This window comes from Symphodus melops (genome assembly GCF_947650265.1).
Source record: "Symphodus melops genome assembly, chromosome: 18".
In the NCBI taxonomy this organism is placed as follows: domain Eukaryota; kingdom Metazoa; phylum Chordata; class Actinopteri; order Labriformes; family Labridae; genus Symphodus; species Symphodus melops.
Window position 1 is genome coordinate 1942499 of NC_136708.1, and position 20017 is coordinate 1962515.

Here is a 20017-nt window from a genome sequence, read left to right on the forward strand (position 1 = left end):
AGGTGAAGGACAGGTGTGCACCATGCTCAGTCCTGCAGGTGGACTCCAGCTCTTCGTGCTCATGCTGCTGCTGAACACGTGCAGCTCAGCTGTTCACAACAACGCCACAGAGTCCATCAGCTCTGACCCGCTCGAGGAGACCCAGGAGGACCCGGTCCAGGAAGACTTGAACCATGCGAGGAATGGTGGGAGACGGTCACCTGACCCTGTGCAAACAGGTGAGTCCAAACCCTTCATAGGTTCATAGGTAACCCCTCGGGTGACGACGTATACGTCATGTTTACAGGATTAGTCTTAAAGTGACGTGTGATGACGTCACTCTCAGTTTGAAACAGACGGAGGAAATGTCATTCCTTTGTTAAGAATATAATCAATGTTTCTACAACTACTTTATATTATATATACATCAAAAACATTTATTAAATCAACTCCACAAACAGTTTACATCATGACAAGCTCACAGCAGGTGAGGTCACCTGCAGGACAGTGACGTAACCATAGGAACTCTGTTTAAGACCGAGACCATAAATATCCTACTTGAAGGTTTCAGCCGGGATAAAGAGTCTGAGACCGAGACATGAACGGATAAACATGAAAACTGAAGGCTCTGCCAGGAGCTGGTCTGCACGCTGGTAGTGAACGCTTTGAGATTCGATGGTGACCGAAACGTTGACGGCTTTGCAAGTGAGAAGAAGCGCGGGGTGTGACATGCTCACCATTTTTCATAACTTCTTTCGGGCTAGAGGATGAGTCTTTGGATGCTGTTGTCATGGTAACAAGTTTTATCCAAAAGAGAACGATGTGAATGGTCGAAGACTCGTCTCTGTCATCGCCTCGAGCTGATTTCAGTCGGTACGCGAAGGTGATCCTGAAGTGACTCGGACTCTCTTTAACCCTGTTTCTGTCTCTCAGGTCCGGACCAGAGTCAGGTGGGCTGCAGGGAGCTCCGGTCCACAAAGTACATCTCAGACGGTCAGTGCACCAGCAGCAACCCCATCAAGGAACTGGTCTGTGCTGGAGAGTGTCTGCCATCCCACCTGCTGCCAAACTGGATCGGGGGCAGGGCTTATAACGGGAGATACTGGAGCCGCCGTGATGCCCAGGAGTGGCGCTGCGTTATAGACCGCACCAGGACACAGCGGATCCGCCTGGAGTGCCAGGACGGCACCTCCAGGATCTACAAGATCAACGTGGTGACGTCCTGCAAGTGCAAGAGGTACTCCAGAGACCACAACGCCTCGGCACACAAAGACACTCCAGTCCACAAAAAGAGGAAGAGTCAGAGGAAGGCCGCCACCCCAGAAGAGCCAACACAGACTCTGTCTGACAACCAGGACTAAACCAGTCCTGAAGTCCAAAAGTCTTTTAGTCCTCTCTGTGTGTACATTCTTACAATAAAGGGTGAAATATGTCATTTTCAAACGTGGCAATACATTTATCTGAAGGCATTTTGGAAACCCCCCTGTTGGTGTCTCTCGGGCCCCCCAGGGGCCCCAACCCCCTCTTTTGGGAGCTACTGCTGAATAGAGCTGTAGATCTGTAGTCCTGTAGCCTAGAGAACTACAGGAAGACTGTCATAAATTAACGTAACCTGAGTAAACTGTTTTAAACTACAGTAAATAAGAGACAATAACGGAGTAAATTATTGTCCTGTTCAAAAGTCCTAGTCCTGCAGTAAACTGAAGTAAACTGTAGTAAACTGCAGTAAAATGTTTACCGTCATAAACTGCAGTAAACTGCAGTAAATTGTAGTAAACTGCAGTAAAATGTTTACTGTCATAAACTGTAGTAAACTGCAGTAAACTGTAGTAAACTGTAGTAAGACTTCAACCAATTCTGTCGTGATGTGTTTATGGATAAATTAAGCATGAAAATAAAAACAACATTATATTGAATAAAAACAAGATACTATTCAGGAGTGAGTTATATATTCCTTACACATCATTGTATGTTTGTATTCTATTATCCAGAGTTTGTGTTGCGTTGATTTTGATGAGGGCGACAAAAACACAAAAGAAAGTTTCTTTTTTTTATTTTATTATTCAAACAGAGCCAGGCTCACTTCCTGTCTTATGCTAAGCTACGCTAACACATCCTGATTGAGGATACTGAGCTTTTACTTTGAAATAAAACAGTGATGAATATATTTTTGAGTCTATTAAAAACATACAGGTAATGAAGTTTTCCTGTATGTTTTTGATGGGCACGTTACTCTCCTGCTCACGGATGTGCAAATGTTTTTTCTGTTTTCAAAATGAAAATATATAAAATGTGATGTAGTGAAAGACGTCTGTCCTGGATGTGTTGCTTTATTTTGTAATCATGTGTTTCTTCATTTTATTAAGCTGCATGCTGGAAGTGAAGTGCATCGTGTTCGCTGTAAAACAAACAGAGTCTGTTCATGTACAACTCTAAAAACTCTAACTCAGAGCTTTAACAGTTTAGATTAAATACATGTAAAATATCAAGTACGCAAGATTCATAAATGTGAAGTTCCTTCATATCAGAGCGGCGTCTTTAGTGTGAATATAGTGGTTAACTTTATGGGTTTTTTCAAAGCGAGTGTTATGTAATCTTTTTTTTTTTTTTTTTTTTTTTACCAGAACAGTAAAAGTTCTTTTAAAATTTCTGACATTTCTATGAATAAACGTTTGAATTGAACTTGTCTTTGAGTTTGTGTCATAAATCTGCAGGCGAACAGAAACAGTCTTTCCTGCTGTGATTTGTTTTTGAAGGAAACCTCCACACTCATTTTGAAAGGGAAGCCTTCTGCGCTCCAGGCTGCTGGGCGGCTTCCAGCTGCGGTAACATGTTAAGACTCTCCATTGTCTCCTGTTTCCGCTCATGTTAGTCACTTTGAAAGCTGTGAATAGATGCAGGAAGTTACCTGCAGACGAGAGAGACGGAGAACATGAGTCCGAGTGGGAAAAAAAAAAGTTCAGTTTAAAAACAAAACAATCTGCTCTTCTGCCTGTACACTAACAGCTGCTCCTCCATCACACGCTGTACGCTGCAGCCACAGTAAAGGACGACTGCAGGCTACAGTCCACCTTCCCTCCACCACCTGGACACCTGCAGGACCCTGAGGCGTGCCCCCCCCCCCTCACCCTGAACACATGGACTGTTTGAGACTCTCTGGTGAGAGGCTGCGCTCCATCAGGACCAAAAACTCCCATCACAAGAACTCTCTCTTCCCCTCAGCTTTCAGAACAATGTGTGTCAGTGTGTGTCAGTGTGTGTGTGTCAGTGTGTGTGTGTCAGTGTGTGTCAGTGTGTGTGTGTGTGTGTCAGTGTGTGTCAGTGTGTGTCAGTGTGTGTCAGTGTGTGTCAGTGTGTGTGTGTGTGTGTGTCAGTGTGTGTCAGTGTGTGTCAGTGTGTGTGTGTGTCAGTGTGTGTGTCAGTGTGTGTCAGTGTGTGTCAGTGTGTGTCAGTGTGTGTCAGTGTGTGTGTGTGTGTGTCAGTGTGTGTCAGTGTGTGTCAGTGTGTGTGTCAGTGTGTGTGTGTGTGTCAGTGTGTGTCAGTGTGTGTCAGTGTGTGTGTCAGTGTGTGTCAGTGTGTGTCAGTGTGTGTGTGTCAGTGTGTGTGTCAGTGTGTGTCAGTGTGTGTGTGTCAGTGTGTGTCAGTGTGTGTGTCAGTGTGTGTCAGTGTGTGTGTCAGTGTGTGTGTCAGTGTGTGTCAGTGTGTGTCAGTGTGTGTGTGTCAGTGTGTGTCAGTGTGTGTCAGTGTGTGTCAGTGTGTGTGTCAGTGTGTGTCAGTGTGTGTCAGTGTGTGTCAGTGTGTGTGTGTCAGTGTGTGTCAGTGTGTGTGTGTCAGTGTGTGTCAGTGTGTGTTAGTGTGTGTGTGTCAGTGTGTGTCAGTGTGTGTTAGTGTGTGTGTGTCAGTGTGTGTCAGTGTGTGTTAGTGTGTGTTAGTGTGTGTGTGTCAGTGTGTGTCAGTGTGTGTTAGTGTGTGTGTGTCAGTGTGTGTCAGTGTGTGTTAGTGTGTGTGTGTCAGTGTGTGTGTCAGTGTGTGTCAGTGTGTGTGTGTCAGTGTGTGTCAGTGTGTGTGTGTCAGTGTGTGTGTCAGTGTGTGTCAGTGTGTGTGTTAGTGTGTGTGTCAGTGTGTGTCAGTGTGTGTCAGTGTGTGTCAGTGTGTGTGTTAGTGTGTGTGTGTCAGTGTGTGTCAGTGTGTGTGTTAGTGTGTGTGTGTCAGTGTGTGTCAGTGTGTGTTAGTGTGTGTGTGTCAGTGTGTGTCAGTGTGTGTGTGTCAGTGTGTGTCAGTGTGTGTTAGTGTGTGTGTGTCAGTGTGTGTCAGTGTGTGTTAGTGTGTGTGTGTCAGTGTGTGTCAGTGTGTGTGTGTCAGTGTGTGTGTGTCAGTGTGTGTCAGTGTGTGTCAGTGTGTGTCAGTGTGTGTCAGTGTGTGTGTGTCAGTGTGTGTCAGTGTGTGTCATGATGGATGATGGATTAATTGATGATTGATGGATTAATTGATAGATGGATGGATGATGGATTAACGGATTGATGGATTAATTGATTGATGGACAACATGTTTGGTGCTTTCATGCATAGCAGTCTTGAAAATGTCCTAAAACTGTAAAGCGTTGGCTGAGACAGAGACGTCTCTAAATCAGCTGATTATTAGAACTTCACAATACGACGACTCAAACGTCTCAATCATTAGCTGTTCATTGTCAGATTTTCATCTGGTTGATTTTCTTGTTGCTCCCTGTTTTTGATCTTTGTGGATTCATTTGGGTTCCTTATTTTTCCTGAACTATAAAACCTGGTAGTGCAAGGCCAACCATCCTACCCATAATGCAATGCAAGTGTAATGCTTTCTGTGGTTAGGTCGCTTCATGTTCCTACTGCAAACAAACCGCACCTGAGTCTACAAGAAAGTGGACTGAGACCCACGCGCTCTCTGTACGGGTGTTTGGTCCACTCCAGGGTTTGATGGACCACTTTTACACCACCACAATATGAACTAACCCTAACTCCAGTTTGTTCTGACCAACCAATCAGTTTAGGTGTAAAAACGCTGATGGGAGTCTTCAGGTGTTCAGTGGACCTGGAGGAGGCCTTCGTTGATGTCCACAGGGGGATCTGAGGTTCCAGGTTGTCGTCCCTGAAGAACAAATCCTGATGGATGTTGTTTTCTCTTGTCTCTGTTTCTTGTCATTTTTACGGGATCCTAAATCAGAGCCGAGGTGTCAGCAGGGACCACAGAGTGAGCAGACATTGTGTTAGTCAGGATCAGGTCTTTGTGGGTATCATAAAGTCCTCACCTGTGTGACTTTCACATCATCCTTTATTGCCTCTAAAGCTTTAATGAAACGTCTATTGATCTAAAGCTGACATTCTCCACATCCTGGTGTCTCACATTTACAGAGACCGTTTGTCTTTGAACACGACAACCTGCAAAGTCCCCGTGAGCATGAAAAGGTTTACACTCAGTGACAGAGCTCCCCTCTCAAAGTTTAGAGATGAAACATCCCAGGAGGTAAAGGTGCAACAATCCCGACCAGAACAAGCGGCAGTAAATCTCACTGCGATGTTATTGCGTCTCTGTTAGTTACAGCCACATTTTAAATCCCTCGACCCAAAGTGTTAATCTTTCTTTTCCTCTACTATGAATCATAAAGGCGAGACATTTTTGTTTTATTGTTCACATCAAAGAGAGGCTGGAAGCCACATGAAACACTGCAGAAATTCTTCTTCTACAAACACGTTTAAAAAGACCAAAATAGAAAAACACAAAGGTCCATTTAGTGGAGTGTCCCGAGGCCTGAAGCTGTGAAAAGTTTCTGCTGCTGGATGTCTGTCTTCCTGTGTGCAGTGCAGTCAAAAGCCTCAAAAAGTCAAAGAGAGGTTAATCTCTGCGCTGCAGACACACCTGTGCTTCTCTTTCAGGCAGGATGTTAGAGGAGGAACGCTCAGAAAACCTCGACAAACAAAGACGGGCAGGATCACACGCCCTCCCCCCTCACCTCTTATTATAGAGCAGGGAGACTAGAATAAACAGCATCATTTTAATCTCTGTGCTCGACTCTCTCAGGGTTTAAAATAAAGACTAAATGTTGCATTAGCACATTGTTTTTCATGGCTAATGAGTTTCTTACTTTTCGTCAAACTGCTGTGGTGGTAGAGAATAAAAAATGGACGTGTGTGTGTCCCCGTTTTGATTGTGATTTTTAAGTATCTCGATGTGTGTTTGTCAGCACCCAGTGAACTTAAATGTTTTACAGGGAATGTCGGTTAACAATACAGCCAAGAAGAAGAAGAAGAAGAAGAAGAAGAAGAAGAAGAAGAAGAAGAAGAAGAAGAAGAAGAAGAAGAAGAAGAAGAAGAAGAAGAAGAAGAAGAAGAAGATGCTGCTCGGACGTTTGACCCCGACAACAACTTGTAAACAAACTTATTGAAGGCTCAGTCCTCGCGAGCGGGCGGCCCGGGTTCGCGTCCGGCCTGTGTGCCTATTTCCCGCATGTCTCTCCCCGCTCTCTCTCCCCCTTTCCGACTCTATCCACTGTCCTCCCTCTCAAATAAAGGCAAAAAGGCCAAAAATAAAACTTTGAAAAAAAAAAAATAATCCAAAGAGAGCAACTTGGAAATTTCTGAATCAGTTTCTAGTTGAAGAAAAAATAAACTTAAAGACCTTTTTCCTCCAGATCAGTTCTGACACCTGGAGACTTTTCTGAGAGAAATGATTACGCGTTCCTGACTGATGAAGGTCAGAAAGAAGCAGACTGATCGATCCGCTCTTCTCTAAAACACACCAGCATCAAAGTGGTATATGACTGAGGGGGATTTGAACCCTCAACCTCCAGACTGAAAGCCTGATCCTCTCCCAGCTGAGCTAACCAGGAGTAGAGAGATAACCATGACAACAGGTATCTGTGTGTGTGTGTGTGTGTGTGTGTGTGTGTGTGTGTGTGTGTGTGTGTGTGTGTGTGTGTGTGTGTGTGTGTGTGTGCGTGCGTGCGTGCGTGCGTGCGTGCGTGCGTGCGTGCGTGCGTGCGTGCGTGCGTGCGTGCGTGCGTGCGTGCTGGTTCAAGGTGTGTCAGTGTGAACATGATTTGGTTGACGAAGTCAGCCATCTTTGTTTCTCTTCATTGATGTTAATAAAGTTTGTTCAGCTTGGCTCTCATCTTCTTTCTCGCTCCGGTTCTCCTCAGATTTCAGCGCTGAAGACGGCCGAGCTGTGATGGACTCCGCCTGGCAGCGTGGACACCCGGAGTTCGAATCCCGCTTCAGACTAGGTGAGTCACACAAGCGTGTGAGTGTGAAGGATGAGTGTGATTTCATTTCCCACTTCGTTGCGATTTCTCGTCAATTTCAACTTGCGTCACTTTGCAGCGTCCATTTCAACGAGGGAATTTCCATCGCCGACCATCAAGGAGGTAAAAACACACCAGAGCCCAGGGGGGTCCAGCATGCTAGCTTGGTAAGCTAGCTAGCTGGACGGGCACATTTATTGTTTGTTTTGGTGACTTCAGATTGTGGTCAGTGTTTCAGTGTGACGAGCAGCAGAGAGAGAGGAGCTCACCTTCACCTGCCTTCATCACATCCAGTCAGCTGCTCACCTGCCTTCATCACATCCAGTCAGCTGTTCACCTGCCTTCATCACATCCAGTCAGCTGTTCACCTGCCTTCATCACATCCAGTCAGCTGCTCACCTGCCTTCATCACATCCAGTCAGCTGTTCACCTGCAACCTTTCACTTACAACCTGCATGATGACGCTAAGGATCCAACATTAACTCTTTAGAGGTCAGCATGTGGACACTGTAGCTTCAGTGTTTAGCCAGCTCTGCATGTGGTGGACACTGTAGCTTCAGTGTTTAGCCAGCTCTGCATGTGGTGGACACTGTAGCTTCAGTGTTTAGCCAGCTCTGCATGTGGTGGACACTGTAGCTTCAGTGTTTAGCCAGCTCTGCATGTGGTGGACACTGTAGCTTCAGTGTTTAGCCAGCTCTGCATGTGGTGGACACTGTAGCTTCAGTGTTTAGCCAGCTCTGCATGGGTCTGTAAAGCTTTCTGCGTTCTAACCTCTCTCCATGTTTCATCTCCAACATTGATCCTAGTTTGAGCAGCTTTCTGCTGCTGGAGCTTATTAGAAACATGCAGAGGCTTTTTAGCTCGGGTACAATCACTTCTATCTGAAGCAGTTCCACTGCCCGCTTCCATCGCTGCAACACCTGTTCACCTGATAACTGCTCTCATATCTGGCAAACCCAGGGGCGTCCAAAACGGCCTTCAAAGCCCCGCCTACCTTCTCTGGTCCAATCAGATCCAGAGCATTCAGGAGCAGAATCTAAAGTTAGAAGGAGGACATACTGGCTGCTGCATTGTTGTCAGAGAAGCTTCAACACAGCAGGTTTCCTTCATGATCACACAGGAAGAGAGCAGCTCTCTGATTGGTCCTTCAATTATCTGGAGTTCATGTTAGAGACTCGTGCATTATCTAAACAATCTATCATCACTGACCCGACAAAGAGCTAAAGTGAGACAATAAAACAAGAACAAACAGGATTCAAACCCACAACCTGCAGACCTCTAATCCTCCTCCCAACACGCTGAGCTAAACCTGCAGTGAGTCTTACTGACGGTCTGAGAGGATTCAGGATTTGTCTTGTGGGTTCAGGACTTCATTAAAGAATCTAACCCTCTCAGCTAGAGTGTCCAGCACTGAGCCTTCAGATCTCTGAGATACACAGAGCAAAGACTGTTTAGAAACAACTCCAGGAAAAGATCCCGAAATGAGCAAGAAGAAACAGCTGACATGACCGTTATTGATAAAGTGAATAACTTCCATGAGGTCACTGCTCATCAGGAGGTCAGCAGGAGTAAGTGTAGCTGATCCAGCAGGCTCATTGTCACACACAGCCCTGCAGACAGGAGATATAAAAGCTGTTTGTTCCTCAGCAGGTGTAAGGTGAGGCTTTGGCTGCACTCGATAGCCTTGTCGCTCTCTGGATGATCTCACCTTCTGGAAATGTCCATTAGCAGCAACATGATCTAAAATTACAACTTTAGAGGACCGAGAGAGCGAAACACAGTCGGCTTTAAAAACACAAACACACAGCTCGAATCAACGTGCGACAGCAGGCAGAAACAAGCAGCAACGTGCAACGACAGATCACACTGTAGGACAGGTGGAAATGCTTCAGTGATTTAAAACAGCCTCAAATCTTCCGCTGGTCTTCGATTGGCCCCGATTCCACCAAACGCTTCAGATCAGTTTGTGGAGCATAAAAGTGCAGCCACACTTGAACAATGTTCAACAGATGGGCACTACCCAAGTCAAATACGTTTGTCACAGTTTGAATCTTTTTATGATCGACTCTAAATATAAACGAATTCTGAGTGTGACGCACCCCATCTGTTCCTGCAGGGGGCGCTGGAGTCCCCCGTGTGTCCCTGCAGGGGGCGCTGGAGTCCCCCTGTGTGTCCCTGCAGGGGGCGCTGGAGGCCCCCATGTGTTCCTGCAGGGGGCGCTGGAGTCCCCCGTGTCTCCCTGCAGGGGGCGCTGGAGTCCCCCGTGTGTCCCTGCAGGGGGCGCTGGAGTCCCCCGTGTGTCCCTGCAGGGGGCGCTGGAGTCCCATGGATGGCGGTCTCCGTGCTGGAAATGCTGTCTCAGGCTAACTTTGAGTCAAGCTAACGACAGGCTGAGAGCTGAGGCGGGTTTTAAGCCTCCTGACAAACCGTTACACGGCGCCCACCTGTCAATCAGCTCAGCTACACGCCTTATTGAGAATAACTCTGATCCTTCATCCAATCAAAACGAGTGAGCGTGGCTCAGTAAAGCCGGTCGTCTCCTGCAGCCACATGTCCGATGTGTCCTTGGGTAAGACACTGAACCCCGAGTTGCTCTCGCTGCTTTGTCGGCGGCGTCTGAACGGATTCGTTACTTCTTCACACAGCAGCCTCGACCATCAGTGTGTGAATGTGTCGGTGTGACCTGACAAGCTCACGCCCATTTCACCGCTCCCCGTGAGTTATCAAAGATTCACCCTCCGTTTAATGTGTGCCGATCAATTCGTGACTTCCTGTGCTTCGGCAGCCTGCCTCTAGTGGACACTGCAGGAACTGCAGGTTTATGCACTCCCACGCTGGAGGTTGCTGCTTGGGGCGAACGTCAGTGTGTGTGTGTGTGTGTGTGTGTGTGTGTGTGTGTGTGTGTGTGTCGTGAAACGAAAGCTCGGCCAAACAACATCTTACTCGTGAAAATGTTTCTGATTGGATGAATGTTGACGTTTTTCCTCTTTAAAAGTTTCTGGGTTTAAAGGAATCAGCAGCGTTTTATCCCTGCTGTCTCCGACGTGTGATGAGCTCACCATCATGATGTATGTGCACGTCCATTGTCCAATCATACAGTGGGCAGACAAAGCCTCCTCCTCGCCTTCATCCTGCCGAAACTTTGCCACTCAGTCCCGAGGTGTCTCCTTACACACGTTTCCCAGAGCTGACAATGACTTCACTGCCCGTCTCCCCCCTTTGAATCCTCTGAAAACTGTCCAGGTCCTGCCATCATTGTTTCTCAGAGGTACAGAGTCAAGATGATCCAATTACCCCCAAAAAGCTGTTTGTCACATCACATCACGGCGCTTTGAGGGGGAGCGGAGGAGACCTGGAGGACCCGGGGGGAGGGGGGGAGGGGGGGAGGGGGGGACCGAAGACGACATCTGATCCTGAAGAGTGCTCGCTAATTTTTACATCTCAGAGACCGGAAACTTGAGATCGAGCCCCTTTATGCTCCTCTGAGGGAGACACGGGTTGGGGGGGGGGATTACATGAAAAGTGTCTGTTTGGAGGGAGTGGGGGGGATTTCACACTTGCACAATACTCCTGATGACTTGCTGAGATGTTCAATGAGTGAACGTAAACACACAGATATTTCCCTCCCTCTTACTCGATCTTTTTCTGCAAGCCCCCCGAGTAACGTTTAAGACTTCTGCGTGAGGTCGACGTGAGACTGCAGCAGAAAATATTCAGGAGAATTCACAGCGAGCGAGCCGGACGAGGCAATCATGCTTTTATTCTGCCACCGGCACACGACCATCTGTCCAGCACGCCATCAGAGGGAACGCCATGCACGTAGCGAAACTGCAACATCAGGATTTCCGATTGCCAGAAGGTTCTTCTCCACTCTCACTTCACACACAACAACATCCCATCATTGGACCGCCAACTCTGTGTTGTTGTGGCTGCAGCTTATCACTGCTGTCGTTGGACGAGAGGCGGGGTCACACCTGGACAGATCACCTGTCAATCACAGGGCCGACATACTCAAACAAACAAACAAACAAACAAACAAATAAAACACACTGGACACGTTAGAATCCTGCATGAGTGTGTGATGAGACTCTTGAGTCTGTCAGAATGACCATAACGATGATGATGATGATGATGATGATGATGATGATGATGATGATGATGATGATGAATTCAAACCTGAGACCTTCATCCTGTGAGGTAACTAACCTGTGAGTTTCACCGCCTTAAAGTGAGCGGCTCTGTCGAGAGAGAAAGGAAGGAAATGCTGCCATCTAGTGTTGAAACTGAGGTTATTACACCACACAGATTACATTATAATGTGTTTGATAGCAGCGATGAAAAAAATGAGTGTATATGGAGAATGAGTCTGTCTTACTTTTTAATCCTGACAGAATATTAAGAAGTCCTCATTCCTTTTTTTTTTTTAAACTCATGAGAGGAGATCTGAGACGGCTCCTGGTTCTGCTTGAAATATTTTAACGTTTAGATGTCTGTGGTGCACGTGTTACTGATTCATCCCGCAGACACAATGCAGCGTCATGAATGTTAAACTGCTGATGAGCTGGCGTGAAGTTTCGTCAGCGGCAGGAAGTCCGAAATCAGTCTAAAGACCTTTTTAAAGGTTTTTTTTTGTACGTTTCTGGACCTCAGAGCTCAAGAGTTCACTTCATGCTGGATCACTTCATGCTGGATCACGGGGTGAACTGTTCCATCACTAATCCATATTGATGATATTAAGTCAAAGAGTTATTCATCATTAGGGGCGTGGCTTCTCTGACTGACAGACAGGGGTCTGAAGCCCCGCCTCCAGCTCCACTTTTTACAGGTAATCAATCATGAGCTTCAACAGTCCGCTTTAGGAACCAATCAGTGACATAAGACTACGTCCATGTTTCATAAAGTCGATGGGCCCAAGACACACCTGTACAGGTAATCTGATTCTGCAACAAGTGAACAAGAAGCTATTTAGATTCATATATCAGCATGAACGAGTTAATCATGATTTATTCAGGTCAGTCAGTACTAACCTTCCATCTACCAGAAGGGTGTTCATTTCAAAATAAAAGCACGGTTGAATTCAAACAGCAAGTAAAAAAACTCTCACTTTAAGACAGTACAACATTTCAAAATAAAAGCATTTCACAATTAGTTTTTTTTCTAATGCAAAATAATTTAATTTCAAACATGATAAAATCATGATCAACAATTGAAAATAATCACTTTGTTTTGATTTTAAAAATGTAACCGACACACAGCTCAGCCACACTACAGGAGGAATTAAATGTGTATTATAATGTTTTATAGTCTGAAGGATACTTTGATAATTAAAACACTTTAATTAAGATCTGGATGTCTCAGCTAAATGTAAAAAAAACATAAAAACTGTAATATAAACATACAGTATAAAAACCTACATGTACATTAATATACACACACACACATTCTTTACATCTATGTATGAGAACACAACGTATCTAAACGTTTATGTATCCAGACATCGAATCACAACAACGTTAAACCTATAAAATCGTGTAAATAAAGAGAACAAATGCTGTGTTGCAGCTTTCGTCACTCTGCTACGTCGGGCCGCTCATCCTTCTCTTCTCGTCGAGTTCGAACCTTTTTACTCTGAAGTTTCAAACTTTACACTTGGACTCGGACGAGACTAACAGAGTGGTTGATCAGGTTTCTCAGACTCAACCCCGTTCAGGCTCTGACACGTGAAAATTCACAGAGAGAGGACTCGTGTCCTTCAGGGTTAAAGACATCAGGTTCCCAGACACCCCCTCTCAGTCTTTGCTGGACGGCCCGGGTGCCGGTGGGGAGGGACAGGACAGCAGCTCTGCAGGACATCCGCCCGCCGCGGCGGCCACCTTCTCCTCCGCCCGCATGCACAGCTCCTGCAGAAAGTTCGCCGTCTCCATCACCAGGTCGCTCTCATCATCTGGCGGGAAACACAGAGCCTAGCTTAGCATGAAGGCTAAAAACAGGAAGTGTGGGTCCCACAACATGTTAAATAAAATATCCAGTCGTTTGTTTGCGGTCTGCAGAAGTCTGACATCACAGAGAGAAACGCTTCATTTCTAATGAGCTCTCCTTGTGATGTCACAGTGGGATTCAGTTAAAAGAAGTCCCCTCCCCTCTCCTGGTATCTCCACCCATGGACTCCACCTCCAGCCGAGAGCTAAACTTTTGTGCAAGTTCACCATTTTTATTCTCTCTACAGAGGAGAGGTGTCTACTGAGAAAACTCAGGGGGCGGGGCTTATTCATTTAAAGAGACACACACACCAAACGGAGCGTTCTAAGAGAGCTGGTTTCTACAAACCTCCTCTGCTGCCTGAGTCATGTTATATTTCATTTAGAGCACAGGGAGGACTGTTTGAAAAGGTGAAAAAGTGGGAATTCAGTGTTTCCAACTTGGCGACTTTCTCGCTAAATCTGGAAACTTTCCAAATCGTCTTGGTAAGTTTTCTCACCAAAAGCTACGAGCGACAAATCTGGCGTTTTTTTATTTTGAGATGTGACATCAAAGGCCAAATAAAAATAAAAAATAAAATAGAAAAACAAGAATCAACAAAAGAAAGTTTATTTGTAGTTCTAAACATGTTTCGTTTTTTTTTCCTCTCTTTTCATCTCTCCAACAACGTTACTCTCCTCTCCTACAGCGTCCTTCACATATACATGCTAAATGCCAACGATGCACACTCGGGATGACATCATTTAGCGACTTCGAGCTAATTACTGATCTCTTAAACACCAGAGGTGACAGACAGCTCCGCGTGTGTTAGCATGTTCACACTGAATCAGAAACACCCAGAGAGTCACTAAACTCTCCACATCAAACGGGCGAGATGATGACCTTTCAGCGGCTTCAGTCTGGGCGTGTCCTCCTCCAGGTCGGCGTCCTGCTCCTGCAGCGTGTAGCACATCTTCTTATGAGTGAACCAGTGAAGCTTCTGACACGCCAGGCTGCAGTACAGCGCCTGAGAGAACAGAGGAGAGGCTCACCTGAGGGCAGCACAACACACACACACACACACACACACACACACACTCTAAAGCCGGGGTGTCCAAAGTGCGGCCCGGGGGCCATCTGCGGCCCTTGAGGACACCACTGCCTTAAAGGACACGATGCTGATTGACTTACGGCCTTGCAGAGGGAGCACCTCTTGTCGGCGCCCCTCTCCCCACACGTGTTGCAGTAGTCAGCGTCCACCAACGCCATCTGACCCATCAGAGCTTGACTCAGCACGGAGAACGCCGTGGGGTCGTTTCCCTGGGAACGGGAAGTGACATCAGAGATTAAACAGCGAGCTAAAGGTCAGCTGTCGCCCTCCACACCAATCAGCTGCTGCCAACGCTGCTCTTTAGCACGCTACTCGTCCTCTTCACTTACAATCTCTACCGGTGCAATGCTCCTCACCAGCTCTTGCAGCAGCGTGGCCTCACAGTACGGAAACTTCCGGATGCATTCCCTGATGAACTTCTCCTGGTACTGCGGGAAACCGTCGCTGTCCCGTCCCTTCAGCAGGCTGAGACCAGGACAAACAGGAGACGTTAGGGTTTGCTATCTGTCTACAAAGACCCGTCTGCTGGTTCTGGACTCACTTCTTGACGAGGGCGTCCAGCTTGTCGTCTCGTTTCTGCAGGAAGGAAACACATTTGCGCAGCACACAGCTGATGTAGTGCATCTTCATGGCCAGCACCTCGTTCATGTCCTGCTGCTTCACACACTGCTCGCACAGCAGGTCCATCACCTGGTAGCACTTCTCCAGCGCCGCCGCGTCCACCAGGACGGGGTTCTCCTTCACCAGCAGGACTATCTGACAGAACAGACGGGCGGTTAAAGACACGCCAAACTGCAGGAGTTTGGCTCCAGAACCGGCTCTCCGTGGGGATGTGAAGGCCAGATAAATAACCTGCCAAACCTTAACCGGGTTGAGGTTGGTGGTCATGATGATCTTGTACAGGGGTCCGGCCAGGCGGGGGGGCAGCTTGGGCTCTCTCTCTAGTCCCTGAGGGCGGGTGTAGTACTCGAGCCTCGCCAGGGAGAAGAAGTTATTGATCACTGTGACACAGTCGTGCTGACCTGTTGGATCAAGATCAGGGTCAGACTTTCAGGGTTCAGGTTCAGACTTTCAGGGTTCAGGTTCAGACTTTCAGGGTTCAGGTTCAGACTTTCAGGGTTCAGGGTCAGACTTTCAGGGTCAGACTTTCATGGTCAGACTTTCAGGGTTCAGGGTCAGATTTTCAGGGTCAGACTTTCAGGGTTCAGGGTCAGACTTTCAGGTTTCAGGGTCAGACTTTCAGGGTCAGACTTTCAGGGTTCAGGGTCAGACTTTCAGGGTCAGACTTTTAGGGTTCAGGGTCAGACTTTCAGGGTCAGACTTTTAGGGTTCAGGGTCAGACTTTCAGGGTTCAGGGTCAGACTTTCAGGGTTCAGGGTTCAGGGTCAGACTTTCAGGGTTCAGACTTTCAGGGTTCAGGGTCAGACTTTCAGGGTTCTGGGTCAGACTTTCAGGATCAGACTTTTAGGGTTCAGGGTCAGACTTTCAGGGTCAGACTTTTAGGGTTCAGGGTCAGGGTTCAGGGTCAGACTTTCAGGGTTCAGGGTCAGGGTTCAGGGTCAGGGTTCAGGGTTCAGGGTCAGGGTTCAGGGTCAGGTGTGGGGTTTATGTAATGTGATCTTGTGTTTCTGACCTACGAAAGCCGCCATCTGAGCGGCGGTTCGTCCGACAGAGTTGACGAGGTCGGTCTCTGCTCCAGCGTTCAGCATCATGGAGGTGATGTCTGTCTTTCCTGCGGCCGGTGAAATATTCAGCAGAAGAACAAAAACAGGAAACGTTCAAGTGAAGGAAACAGGAGACTAAACTTCAGACTCGTCAGATCATCACAGTTTGTTTTTTTTTACCCGACAGGCCGGCGAACATGAGCGCCGTGTAGCCGTACTCGTGCTGGTTACAGTTGACGTCAGCTCCGTGCTGCAGCAGCAGACGACACATTTCAGCCTTCCCCTTATACGCTGCATGCATCAGAGGAGTCATCCCATTCTGCACACACACACACACACACACACACACACACACACACACACACACACACACACACAAACAGTAATATTTTATTCAGACTTTTCTTCATCATCACCTCGTTCTTCTTCTGCAGTTTACCTGCATCGACAGAGACGAAGAGTTTTTGAAGGAATAACAGCCAATCAGACAGCTGCTACTTAATATGGCGTGGTGCATTCAAGTGTCTGTCACCTGAGGTTTTTCTGTGTTGCGTTCAGGTGTCACTTACATACGCTTTCTCCTCAGTATCAGGTGTCTGTCAGCTGATGGTGCGTTCAGGGTTCTTTCGGTGCCATTTGCTTTATACATATCTCTGTGGTGCATTCAGGTGTCACTTGTAAACAATCTGTGTTGTGAACTGTCAACTTAGATGTTTCTGTGGTGCGTTCAGGTGTCTCTTAAGTAACCTCTCTATGTGGTGCGTTCAAGTGTCTCTTAAGTAACCTCTCTCTGCGGTGCGTTCAAGTGTCTCTTAAGTAACCTCTCTCTCTCTGGTGCGTTCAGGTGCTGCTGTCAGCTGGTTGTGACAGTCAGCGTCTGGGAGCTACTTGTAGTGTTCCTCTCTTTTATTCTTCAGCTCTCAGAGTCGTCTCCATATGTTTCAATCACAAAGAGGACATATGTCACACTGACAGCAGCACAGGTGCATTCTGGGAGGACGCTGCGGGGGCCAGGGCTCCTCGGGGTCTCAGCCTGAACGTTCATTATGTCATATAAATGTGAGACACAAGTAGTTGAGTGTACCTCGTCCAGACAGTTGATCCGGATGTCGCTGTTGGCGAGCAGCTCCTCCGCCTCCTGAACTTCTCCTGAAAAAAACAAAACTCTTTCAAATGTGACTCAAGTCTGAAGATCATGAACTTCAAAACAAACATCAAGTAGTGACCCTCAACTCATCACACTGTACGCCCCCGAGGTTCCTGAGGAAAAGCTCAATTTGAGCTCAAATTTAAAAAATAATGATGCATCAGGTCAATTAAAACTGGATGGAAACACACACACACACACACACACACACACACTGGGCATGACACACACACACACTGGGCATGACACACAGGGGGAATAAACTACAAAATAAAACAGGAAACACTGAAAACAGGGAAGCAGAGAAACTTTCACTCATTAAAAATGTGCCAATAATTTATCGTTCATGAATGAATCTTTTTTTTAATTTAAGAACAGAAGAGTTTGAGTGAGCCCTGCAAACATTGAACAAGTCAAACGTATATTTGCATGACAGTCAGCGGAGTAGAAGGACCTGAGAGGTGAGCAGAGGATAAAGCTCCAGCACATTCACAACCTGCAGCAAACTGCTGTGTGACGTCAGTCCATCAGTGATGTGATCAGAGTATCCCGTGAAATACACCACTGATCGACCCTCGATCAACTCTACACATCATGACACGTGAACTCCTTCACTTTAATGTGCAAAATAAAACACTTTGCTTTATGTATGTTTGATTCTCACAGTCAGATCAGTCACACAACATGACTCAGTGTGTTGCAGTAAATGACCCAAGTATCAATCCGAAGCTTTTTCTTTCTCTATCTTTTCTTCAAAATCACTGAGTTCTACTCGAGAGAATAACAATCCCAGGTGTCTGTGTCATCATTGTGCAATAAAGGTGAATAATTAGTGCGCTCCGGGGGGGATGAAACGCTGTTCTCCAAGCCCCGAGATGTGTGACAGAAAGAAAACATGCAACATAAAGAGACAGACAGGAAATAAATCAGGCCGCGTTCAGCCGAGTTTAATACGCCCAGAGACGCAGATGTCTCACGATTATTTAATCATTTCACTTTGAATTAATGAGGGGGGAAATCTAAATCAAACTCGCAGGACAAGAAGATTTATTTTGATTTGATTGTACAAAGTGCATCGTTTCTCCTACAGTTTATACTTCTGTGTTTTGTATTTGTCTTCATATTGCTCCTCTAGTTTTTGTCCGGCTCACTGTGGGAGAAATGCTCATTCACACAAAGCTGTTCTGACCTTTCTCATCTCATCTGGGTTCAAACTTGGTGAAACACTGAAACCTGATTGGACGGCCCTCAGCAGAGTCTGAATGAGTTATATTCACTCTACAAATGAGACCAGAGTCAGTGTAGTGTCAGGAGTTTTACAGTGAAAGTGACTGACCTTCACAGATGACCTGCAGGATCCTCCTCTCCAAGTCAGACAGGTCTCCTCTCTGAGCCTCCGCCATCCTCCGCAAACCAGTCCAAAGCCGGTCCAACAGTGGGCTGAAGAAGTCTGATGTGGTCAGGGTGGAGGTGTGCAGCTGGAGGTCGACAGGTGGACTGAGGGAGTTCAGAGGGAAGCAGCAGAGCAAAACACTTAACCACACATGGAGGGGGGGGAGGGGGGGGGGGTGATATAAGAAATCCACTTCCTGTCAGTGAACAGTCACATGATCTTTTCACACATGCACTAAACTCCTGAAAGCTTCCTGGACGAGCTGCATGTGTGAATGCTTCACTCCACTAACACAGACTCAGAGTGTGCTTTCACTCATTCATACACTGCAGACAAAGCAGAGGGAGCAACTTGGGGTGAAGTGCCTTGCCCGAGGACACATCGGACGTGAGGCTGCAGGAGCTGGGGATCGAACCGACTGAGTCAGAGCTGCGAGACGTTCATGTCCTGCAACTGGTTCACAGCCACAGACTGTAAAGTGTTGTCATCTCTGTGCACGCATCTAACCAATAATACAACCATTCAGCTGATCATCAATGTGATTAATTACCTGACTAATAATCTAATGAGACATCTGATCAATAGCTGGATGGTATGTGATGCTCTACATTTTATGTGGGAAGAAACAGGAGCTGTCTGCAGCCAATCAGAGGGCTGCAAGCTCACAGACGCTGCCCCTCAATGAGTCATAGTCCAAAGACTTCAAAATAAAACACATGACCACATTAACCACCACAGTTCAGGGTTTCTCCCTTCAAAATAAAAGAAATCATAAGATGTTTTTCAAGCTGATTAATTAAACAAAAACCCAGTTTCTGATATTATTCATTCGTGTGTTAACATCAATTAAAAAGTTTATTTTTTTTTTTTTTTTAAATTAAAATCAGAGTTGTATCAGTATATATATTAATTAAAAAAAGTCAGATAAATCATTAATCCTTTCTGAACACAGTTTAATAAACTAAAGTTGTTCTGTTTTATTTTTTATCACACTCTGAAACATAAACCTTGTTACTGTTACCTCCGTCTGTCTTTACCTGCAGGAAGGACCCAGCTCACAGCAGACTTTTATTTTGAAGGCGTGATACCTCACCTCCGGAGTCCTCGTGCGTGTGTCGGCTCACACAGGCGACCAACGATCAGCTGATCGAGGCTCTGAGGATTTCATGTCCAGAATCAAATATTTTTCATTTCTTATTATTGATTGATTTCCTTTAAAGATGAGCGCTGCCGGATTCACGTGCTCCAAAACCTGCCTGTGCGCGCTCAACATCCTGTATGTGGTGAGTGACAGCACGCGCCTTCAAACACTCACATATAAACTCTATCTATATGTTTATTTTTACTCTGTGTGGGTGCGTGTGCGTGTGCGTGTGCGTGTGTGTGTGTGTGTGTGTGTGTGTGTGTGTCTCTGAGCAGATGGTGAGTCTGCTCCTGGTCGGCATCGCGGTCTGGGGCATGTGGTTCGGTCTGGTCTCCAGCTTTCAGGTGG

At 46.5% G+C, this 20017-nt stretch overlaps 3 protein-coding genes across 5 annotated transcripts in view; 2 read left to right on the plus strand and 1 right to left on the minus strand.

The window, feature by feature from the left end:
• Window positions 1–22: 22 nt before the first annotated feature.
• Window positions 23–1340, plus strand: LOC306839986 (sclerostin domain-containing protein 1-like; the record flags this gene model as incomplete). The annotated part of the gene is made up of 2 exons (XM_079368960.1): window positions 23–218; window positions 913–1340. The coding sequence occupies 2 exons, from the start codon at window positions 23–25 to the stop codon at window positions 1338–1340; spliced, it is 624 nt and encodes a 207-aa protein (XP_079225086.1).
• Window positions 1341–12490: 11150 nt separating this feature from the next.
• On the minus strand, window positions 12491–18611 carry LOC306839042 (ankyrin repeat and MYND domain-containing protein 2-like). The gene is made up of 10 exons (XM_079367511.1): window positions 18469–18611; window positions 17070–17134; window positions 16166–16304; window positions 15955–16053; window positions 15183–15343; window positions 14863–15077; window positions 14651–14786; window positions 14402–14530; window positions 14114–14237; window positions 12491–13196 (listed from the first exon to the last, which is right to left on the minus strand). The coding sequence occupies exons 1-10, from the start codon at window positions 18533–18535 to the stop codon at window positions 13042–13044; spliced, it is 1290 nt and encodes a 429-aa protein (XP_079223637.1). The 5' UTR covers window positions 18536–18611; the 3' UTR covers window positions 12491–13041.
• A 1006-nt stretch (window positions 18612–19617) lies between these two features.
• Window positions 19618–20017, plus strand: part of tspan13b (tetraspanin 13b) — a 5033-nt gene continuing 4633 nt past the window's right edge. For all 3 annotated transcript variants that reach the window (XR_013781171.1, XR_013781172.1, XM_079367878.1), the window contains exons 1-2: window positions 19618–19808; window positions 19945–20017. The exon at window positions 19945–20017 is cut by the window's right edge and continues 95 nt beyond it. Coding sequence is in view for 1 of the 3 variants with exons in the window: in XM_079367878.1 (XP_079224004.1) it covers window positions 19746–19808; window positions 19945–20017 (136 nt within the window). In the remaining 2 variants the exon portion in view is untranslated. The remainder of the gene's footprint in view (window positions 19809–19944) is intronic.

Bases quoted from the DNA above. Each gene is read 5' to 3' on its own strand.
- LOC306839042 (XM_079367511.1), bottom strand. From the start codon at position 18,535: ATGGCGGAGGCTCAGAGAGGAGACCTGTCTGACTTGGAGAGGAGGATC. The intron at 15,344-15,954 runs GTCAGAAACACA...TTGATCCAACAG, and splicing joins TCAGATGGCGGCTTTCGTAG to GTCAGCACGACTGTGTCACA. The intron at 15,078-15,182 runs GTTTGGCAGGTT...CTGTTCTGTCAG, and splicing joins CCAACCTCAACCCGGTTAAG to ATAGTCCTGCTGGTGAAGGA.